Source organism: Gossypium hirsutum, chromosome A02 (genome assembly GCF_007990345.1).
Source record: "Gossypium hirsutum isolate 1008001.06 chromosome A02, Gossypium_hirsutum_v2.1, whole genome shotgun sequence".
Taxonomy (NCBI): domain Eukaryota; kingdom Viridiplantae; phylum Streptophyta; class Magnoliopsida; order Malvales; family Malvaceae; genus Gossypium; species Gossypium hirsutum.
In genome coordinates, this window is record NC_053425.1 from 26,904,703 (window position 1) to 26,913,866 (window position 9,164).

Here is a 9,164-nt window from a genome sequence, read left to right on the forward strand (position 1 = left end):
ATGATGGCGTGGAAGGTTAATTTAAATGATTAATTACTAATTTAGTCCCTGAACTACAATTAAAATATCATTTTGATTTTTTTAAAAAAATTATTAACAATAATTCTAAAAAATTTTAAAAATATTAAAAATAAATATAAATTATTAAAAATATTAAGCATATATTAATAATATTAGAAATTATGTTAAAATATTTTTAAAAATAAAAATTATAAATGAAAATTTTCTAAAATTTTAAAAAATATATATGTAAAAAATTCTAAAAAATTTTCAAAAAAAATCTTTAAAAAAACTATCAAACTTTCTAGCCGAAACCTAGAAACCATCATCCTTTTACAAGACTTTCTTCACTGTTTTACAAAACCTAAAAAAATAAAAAAAAGATTTCACATACTTGATTGAAGACATAATAAATAAATAAATAAAAACTTGATTGAAGCAAAAAAAAAATCAACTAGAAATTTTGATTACTCACTTTCAAATTTCTCATGCTTTATTTAATGCTCAGTTTCATCTTCATCGTTCATGCTTCCAACTAAAAGGTATATACAAATTTATTTAATTTTACTTTCTTCTACTTTAATGAGTACTCATTTTCATATCTCCTGATATTGTGTAATTGTCGTCATAAAATTTTGGTTACGCATTGTCCTATCCCCTTAGTTATTACAAACTTTCCCATTTGAAGATTTTATTGTTTAATACCCCAAGAAACTTGAATCTTTAAATTATTGAGTTTAATAATTTTTGGGTTTTGAATTTTTAATATAAATTTATGAGTTCTAAATAAGGACTTCATGAGTTTTGAAATTTTAAAAAATAATGTTTTAAATTAACAAGAAGAAATAAAAGATAAAAAGTGGGATTTTAATTTAAAATAAATCCCCAAAACCATCAACAAGTCTCCAGAGGTGGGAAGAAGTAACGAAAGGAGCTCATTGTCTTCTTCTTCTTCTTCTTCTTCATCGCCAAAGAGAAATGCAAAATTGAAATATTTTATTTACGGTAAATATGTTGTTTCATTGGTTTGATAGTATTTCAACAATAATAAAATCATGGTTTTATTGAAATGGCTGCTTTTAGAATTGCACTAGAAAGCTTCTTTAACAGGTAAGGTTAGTGTCTCATTGCATTAGATAGTTCTTATCAAATAAGAATTTTATTGAAAACGGAAATGTTCCCGATTATTGAAAGAGAGCTCAATTTTCAAAAATAAAAAACACCATGATTCACCAAAATTTTAATAATTTATATTTATTTTTAAGAATTTTTTTTTAGAACTATTGTTAATAATTTTTATAAAAAATCAAAATGATATTTTAACTATAATTTAGGGATCAAATTAGTAATTAACCATTTAAATTAACGATAATGTCATCGTTTAACAGATAAATTTTAATAGAATGGACTAATTTACATATTTCAAAATGTATAAAGACTAATTTGCCCATTTTTTCAATAGAGGATCCAAATTGCAATCCATCCCAAAATATAATCCTAATTTTTTTTACCACTTATATACTACTTGTACCCTACGTACCAAACAAGTGTCTCTCAACAAAGCTAACATTCTCAGCTTGATCGACGAATCTTGAACTAACTTGCGAACTTTAGCTTGGTGAGCCTTAGGCATTGTGCGTCTCCACTAAGGGTAGGTTTGGATGGGCGATTGGGTGTGGTGCGGTGCGTTTAGCTTACTTTTTGTTTCACGCTACAGTATCGCTACAGTATCTAATCTCACCGCCACTGCTGTTTTTACACTAACTACAGGTAAATGCATCGTTCATCTAAACTCACCCTAAATCTGTGTGAAGTCCACATAACAACTTAGAGCCATCAATTACTAATTGCCCTCATACGTTTTATCCTAAGACATATATTATCACCATCATTATCTAAGGGAATCAAATTAGACTTCTATGTCTGTAAACTTGGACACGTAACTAGCCTATCCCCTACCATAAAACAGCTTATGCAAACAACTCATGGGGAATCATGGACACCTCTTCTTTAACGTCTTCCTTTACCAGAACATCCTCTCACCCCACCATCTTCTTGCATCTCTTCTATTAATTTAGTATTTATTGTGTATGATTAGGAATTATAATATTTACGTTAAAAACAATAGAAGAAAACAGGATATTCAATAAGCTTTTTGTATTTTTTGGATTTAGATAAATTTGAGTTTAACTACTTAATTCACAATCCATCAGCTTTTTGTACATTCTTGAATTGGGACAAAATTTGGATTTGGCTATTTAATTTATGATCCGCAAGTTACCTTTGATTAAAGACTGAAATAACTCTCAAATTAGTGGTGGATCTTGAGATTAGATTTTGAGACACTTAAGTAAAATTTTCAAAATATTTTAGAGTTTAATAAGATTTTTTTCAAAATTAAAATTTTTATAAATTTAGAGGGCCAAACTAGAATTTTAAATAAATTTCAAGGGAAAAATAAAATTTTCCAAAAATTTTGGGGAGCCATCAGGAGGTACTAAATTTGAATATTTAACAAAATTAGATATGTCGTAAATAATTCAGATTTTAATTCGTATAGTAATAACAAGAGATACAAAATTTAAAGCTGTAAGAATTAAATGACCCGAATCATTATTTAAATAAAATACAATGATAAAATAAAATAAAAGTAAAATTCATACTTCTTTTATTTTATTTTAGAATAAAGATTTTTAAACATTATTAAAACTCTATCTAGTTGATATTTACAAGCCTATAAATAGACATAATCTATTCTTCTTGTAATTAATTCGAATTCGACATAGTGAATTTTCTTTTTTTCTACCCGTAAAAAATCTGTATTATTTCTCTTTTTGAATTTTCTTCTTCTCTGCCCGTAAAAAATCTATGTTATTTCTCTTTTCTTTACGAGATATATTGTCATTACCAACCTTCTATTTCTTCACAAAAGTAATTATGCATAAGTTAACAGCTTGAGATTTTAAGCAGTTATGTTATAATGGAATTGCCACCTGCTGTAATCTCTTAATCATACAAAGATGATCACAGATCTATCCAACAGAAGTAAAATTGATACCAAAATATTTAGCCTTCTTTACGGAAATGGCAGCCGAATGCAACATAAGTTACTAGCGAAACAACTTCTAATATGCTACCAGGAAAGAAATTGAATTCAATGGTTATCATGGTGATCCAATCAACACAAAACCGGGAAATTCAGGATCGTCCCACCGCATATGATCCAGTGGCTCCGGACTAGGTGGAGCTGTGTTGAGTTTCTTTGACAACTTACACTTCGGAGGAGACCAATCTTCCATCAGTAGCTCACTCATCTCTTTAACTTCCAAGTACCTTGAAGGACTCATGGGCTGTAACACAAGTGATATTCGTTAAGACAATCTGTAAATGCCAACGATTTCGTTAAGATCCAAGCTAAATTGGGGGACAATACGAAAAACTGACCATTTCATTTGGCATACGAGTTCCTTTTGCAGATTCAGGTTTGGAGAAATCTAAACAACATTCACAAAAGTTTTAAGTATTCAGCCAGAAACTAAACCGTAAAAAGGCATCTGAAAATGTCGCAATTTTTTTACCTTCTAATCCAAGTATCCGCAAAAATTCATTCGTGCTTATAGCTTTTTTCTGAGCTTTGATACATTCATCGTGATTGTGCAGAAATCCTTCCTTCGCAATATCTTCGGGTTCACTTGGATTCTCTGCCAAAATGGTTAACTTTGAAGTTTGATTCTTCTTTGAAGTCTCCTTCAAGCGTGGTTTACCCGAGTTTGAAATGTCAGAGAGAGCTTTCCGACCACCAACTTGCACTTTCTCTGAAGCTTTAGAGACACTCTTCTTCTTGCTTGAATCATGTGCAAGTTTTGAGACACTGGTCTCTTTCTCAGTGAATGAAAGAATTTTAGAATTCTCCTTTTTCGATGTCTGGTTCAGGGTCGGGTTAACCGAATTTGACAAATCACCAAGCGGTTTCCTTCCACCAATACCACCTTTCCTCGGTGCAGTAGCAATATTTGCCTTCCCCACAAGAGAAGCACCTGGAGAACGCACTTTGAATTATCGAATTTAACTTGAAAACAAAAAATTGAACAGAACAGCAAGTGTTCGGAATAGTACCGTTGTAGTGAACATTTACATTCTGATCTCGAATCAAACCAACAGTACGCGAAGCCATCTGAGCAAATTACAGATAGAAACAGAACCTCTTCATTAAAAGATTATACCTATGAGATGCATGATGCACGGAAAAGGGAAGAAAAGTCAAGGTCTAAGAATTTTAAGAGGTGCAAAACCGGAACCAAATCAAGTTGACATAAAAGATGAACAATAAAAATACTGTATGAAGACACCTAGGGGTGAAATCAAATGTGTAATGAGAGAGATAACATACCAAATCCAACAACATAATCTAATAGCGTTTAAAGTTTAAGGCACCTAGATTATGTAGCATGTACCCTTGTTCGGCGTTCGTATCTCAACACTCGCTCGTAATATATACAACAAAACAAACTAAAACAACACCACAACCAGATGGAAGGTATCTGTGTTCGCCACATGGGTAACATAAATGTTAATTAGTATAAAGGTTAGGGCACAAAATTCCTATCATTCAACCCTAAACCCTAACTAAACAAGCTTAACAATAACAATGCCCCAACCAGACCAAAATCATTAGCAAAGAATGCCGAATACTTTACTTTTCTTATTAGTACAAAATGAAACATCAATTTGAAAAAGAAAATGTCAGTTGATAAGGAAACACGTAAAAAGCAGGAAGAACCCAAATTTTAGTTTCTTTGATAAGCCCAAAGGACAACTAATTCAAACAAGTTCAAATTGATTTTTAGTAACTTCATTTTCTATTTGTGCTTTTAGCTTCGGAAAATTATACAAACCCTAGGTCATTAAATCCTACAGTTCCAAAGAAAACAAAGAGCCCAGAAAGGGAGAAAAGAAATCTGGGCTAGAAAACCTATGGGTCAATCTTGATTTTCCTTTACATTTCCCGGAATTTCTCAACAACCAAAAAGACTTTTCGTATTTATGAAATTCTCTCACCAGCCCTTTTCGTCTCCATCCTAAGTTAATAAAAGATAATTAAATTTTTTTTTAATAAAATCACACTTATTATCTCTTTCTACCATTAAAATCATACATAAGATATTTCTGTGAGGGAAAAAAAAACTAACTTCAAGAAATTAAATAAACTGTGAAAGGGCATTTAAGAGGCAAAAACTGACAAGGGGTTTTGATGAATAAATCCTTCGCTGGCTATTTTATTCTGAGATATTTCTTGAATTTCAATCTGCAGATTCTGGGATTTGGTTTATTATTTGAAGTAATTGGTATTTTGAAAATTAAAGGTCGACATATCTGGTTTTAAGGAAGAGCCTAGTTTTGCAACGGTAACTTCTTGTGCTTTTATAAAAATACCCCTCTATTGAATGATAAATTACATAAGCTTAATTTCGCTTACAGAAGATTTAAAAGCCCAGATGGTGGCAACGGTCGGCTTCTGACAGGTTTGCTTTTTTTCTTTTTTGAATAAAGTTCTAATGACACGTTTAGTTTATTATAATAGAATAAAACTGTAATGGAGTAATTATTTTGTAGTAATGAAATAGATTGTAATAAAATTAAATAGGCATAACAGTGGTTTGATTGAATATAATGAGATATTCAAAAAAATACTTAAATAACGAATATATCTTTTAATAAATTAAATTAATTAATTAATAACTTTCTCCTAAAACATTCTCTTCCCTAGAAGAGTGCAGAAAAAAAAAAACTTAGAAAAATGTTGAAACTAAGGGTCCGTATGTTGTTTGGTTGCATGAAAAGAAATTACATGGAGAAAATATTTTCCAAAGCACGGTAAATGAAATAGTTTTTTAGGGAAAATGTCTTTACCGTTTTCCGGAAAATCTTCCTCCAATTTTTTATGTTCTTTATTTTCTGTATTTCATCTGTCTGTTAAAGAATCTTCTTCTTCCCTTTTTATGCTTTTTTAGTTGTAATTATGATTGCAGATTGGCTCATCCAGGAGGACTTTTCTTTCCTCTCTCTCCCTTCTTCTACTCTGCCTTACCTTTCTTTCTTCTTGTCTTCTTTTTTTTTTTTTTTGGATCCGGGGGAAGTTTAATTTTTATACTGTTGAATACCCTTTTGTTCTTTGTGTTGAATTAGTGGTGGATTTTATCTGAAAGTGAAGCAGTTTTGGTTATACAAGTTTCTTTCGGTTTATATGACAATTTTATGTCTTTCTTTGTTTCTTTATTTTTAATTTTTTTTTCTGGGAGGGGAAGAGAATATTATGAAGATTACAGTGAAGAAAAGGATGTTGGAAGTGGCGGGAAGAAGGTTAGAAAGGAAGAATGGTATAGTAGCGTTTGGCAGTAGTATTAGGTTAGCAACACTTACGAAATTTTCTGATCAATTTTGCCCTTTCTTTTTATGTTTTTAGTAGTTATGATTATAGAAATATATGAAGAAATTTTGCCATTATTTTATAATTGCTTTGTAAAGTTAATGATTGTTAAGCATTTAGTGAATAGGTATACATTGTGAATTGGATATCTACTGTTGTTTTTTGGGATTATTGTGGCATTATAGGAAGAAAATTTTTTCATTCTCGGTTTTTCAGTATTATATTTGCCGGCATTGCTGAATCTTGTGATTTGCAGCATTCAAAATGTATTGCCAGGTGTTGCCATTGTTGATTTAATGGTTTAATTAGTCATCATCTTGTAGGAGTGTCCCGTTGTGTTCCATACATTATTACAAATGTCTCTAAGATTTCAATCTCTGCTGCTACGTTTTGCTGTTAATGTCATATCATTTTCTGGTTTGTACTTTTTTTCTTGTTCAAGAGTTGCTTCTTGTTACACCGTTAGCTAAGCCATATTGAAATCTTTAGGTTCTTTAATGCCGTAGATAAAAGTAGAAAATGTATATCACGTATGGAAAATTCTTATATTGACATTATTTGGTTATATCTAACCAAAGTCATGCTTTATTTTGCCGGTGGGTATCCTTTTTTTTATCTTTTGAGTGATCTGATTTTTGAGAATTTGCACTATCCATTGGTTTAACACGGTCTCGAGTCATTTTATTCTTTGGTGGTTGTTAAAGATACTCCTTGGAATTGCCATTGTTTGTGCCGTGGAACATTCGATATGGTTATCATTTAGTCTATGAGGTTTTAGGCATATAATTTATGTTGGTTTCAATATGTTCCTTCGGGTTTTATAGCCGCAAAAATGATTTGAAGGATCTCATAGAACAGTTTTATTGCTTTCTGATATTCTTTCTCACCCGTTTTTACACTGCAGCATGAATTTTCAATTCTGTCAACATTTTCTCTCTATATTTTACCTGATGTAAAGAAAAGTACAGTCTTTCTTATTTACGTAATGGATGATAAGTTCTGTCCCATTTGGTATTATGATGTTTGCAGTTCCAGTAAAGAAGAAAGGAGAAGGAAGATCAAGTGTTGACCGTGAATCCAATAATCAACAACTTGTGTAGTTGGAAGAAAAGAATGTGGTGACATTGTGGCAATTGTGCTTTTCGATCTTTATGGTCCTGGAGAATGGATGGCCATGGAGAAACTCCATGCCAGAGGTTAGTTCTAACCTTAGCGTGACCTAAATCTCGAACTATTTCCATTTTGTGCTTTTGACACCCCTGCCTACTTGACAATAGTTGTCTTTATGCTTTATTTTGATTCTTCCCTTATCGATAAGCTTTACCATGCTTTTAAATATATGAAAATGGTTTTTGATATTTACCATGCCAGAATTATAACATACACTTACCCGAGAAGGGCCACAATCATTCTTTCTTTCTCATTTTGTTTACCACAACCCTATGGTTTTTGCAAATTATAACATACACTTACTCGAGAATGGCTTGCAATTTGCAAATGATCAATAGATGCTATATTTGGTTTTGCATAAACTGAGGACTAAATAGTTGCAGGTGGGAATAAAATAAATGAATTCTACAAAACAAAAACATTTTTAATTTGATGACTCCATTTGTGCAGTAAGGGAGAAAAAGATTGGACAAGAAGAATTGGCAATGATCGTCATTTAATCTGCATAGAGGATCCGTTTGTGGTATCTCATGACCTTGGTCGAGTGGTAGATAAGTTCAACATTAAAGTTCTAAGAGAAGAGTTTGAACGAGCGACTGATGTAATGCAGTATGATCCAAATCCTTGGATAATGCTCTTTGAACCTTACGTCCTTGGGTAACAAAACCTTGTCCAAGTGTGTTAGAAGATCAATGGTTAAAGCTATTTGGTTGGTTTTTGTAGTCGGTGTGCTTTGCGTCCCCCATAATCTTCAATTTTGACCTAGAAAATCAATGGTTAAAGCTATTTGGTTGGTTTTTGTAGTCGGTGTGCTTTGCATCCTCCATAATCTTCAATTTTGACCTTTTAAGTTCACGAACATTTTATGGATGGATGTTAAACAAGCTGTAATTAATTGATTGATAGTGTATACAAAATTATTGTATGATCCAAACATATTCATATCAAATGAGTGTTATATCGTATTTGTGTCTTCAAGTGAAATAAACAAAATAGTCTTATTATATACATCTAATAAATCATTGCAATATATATAAAAACAATTTAAAATATAAATTTATTAATATATATAATAAACTCAATTAAACAATGAAAAGATAATAAATTCTTAAATATATATTTGTTTAATTTAAAACAACTTTTATGAAATATTTTTAGGAAATCTGTCAAATAACAGAAAATATTTTACACAGATTCATCTAAATATCAGAAAAGTAAATCATTTCCAAAAAATAAATCATTTTCTAGAAATTATTTTCTAAAAAATGTTTTACTGGCAAACAAATGGAGCCTAAGCAATTAATAAAAAAAGAAACGTAAATTTTAAAAAAAAAAAACAAAGAAAAAATTGGCGATCAACGTATAAGAGGCAAAGACATGTTATCCTTCTACTACTAATGAGATTGATCATTTTAATTTAGAAAAAAAAATCGATCATGGTGGATGAAATCGAGAGTTTGGGACTTTGGTAGTCTTTCAGTCGAAGTGTGATGAGCAACCATAGAAAGACCAGAGAAAACTCTTGAGCCCTTTTATCAGCTTAATCTTCAACCTAAAAGCTTATGAA

General features: G+C 30.9%; 1 protein-coding gene and 1 long non-coding RNA gene across 7 annotated transcripts; one reads left to right on the forward strand and one right to left on the reverse strand.

Moving 5' to 3' along the window:
- Positions 1 to 2,954: 2,954 nt before the first annotated feature.
- On the reverse strand, positions 2,955 to 5,395 carry LOC107951357 (protein PATRONUS 2). 5 transcript variants are annotated; one of them, XM_016886376.2, is made up of 5 exons: positions 5,241 to 5,395; positions 4,117 to 4,174; positions 3,579 to 4,037; positions 3,445 to 3,494; positions 2,955 to 3,350 (listed from the first exon to the last, which is right to left on the reverse strand). In XM_016886376.2, exons 2-5 carry the CDS (start codon positions 4,172 to 4,174, stop codon positions 3,165 to 3,167), a joined length of 753 nt encoding a protein of 250 aa, XP_016741865.1. In that variant the 5' UTR covers positions 5,241 to 5,395; the 3' UTR covers positions 2,955 to 3,164. The 5 variants fall into 5 exon arrangements, with proteins under 5 accessions (XP_016741865.1, XP_016741866.1, XP_016741868.1 ...); XM_016886377.2 differs by having other exon boundaries at positions 4,117 to 4,223; positions 5,241 to 5,365; XM_016886379.2 differs by having other exon boundaries at positions 5,190 to 5,364.
- Positions 5,396 to 5,578: 183 nt separating this feature from the next.
- LOC107951358 (uncharacterized) lies at positions 5,579 to 8,560 on the forward strand. Of its 2 annotated transcripts, XR_005906002.1 has the most exons (4): positions 5,579 to 5,874; positions 6,030 to 6,405; positions 7,457 to 7,623; positions 8,048 to 8,560. It is a non-coding gene; the product is annotated as an uncharacterized lncRNA (long non-coding RNA). The 2 variants fall into 2 exon arrangements; XR_001698400.2 differs by having other exon boundaries at positions 5,649 to 6,405.
- The last annotated feature ends 604 nt before the right edge of the window (positions 8,561 to 9,164 follow it).

Excerpts from the sequence above, each read along its gene's own strand:
- LOC107951357 (XM_041082416.1), bottom strand. Across the intron at positions 3,495-3,578 it reads GCGGATACTTGGATTAGAAG|ATTTCTCCAAACCTGAATCT; the intron begins GTAAAAAAATTG and ends AATGTTGTTTAG. Across the intron at positions 3,351-3,444 it reads CTCGTATGCCAAATGAAATG|CCCATGAGTCCTTCAAGGTA; the intron begins GTCAGTTTTTCG and ends CTTGTGTTACAG.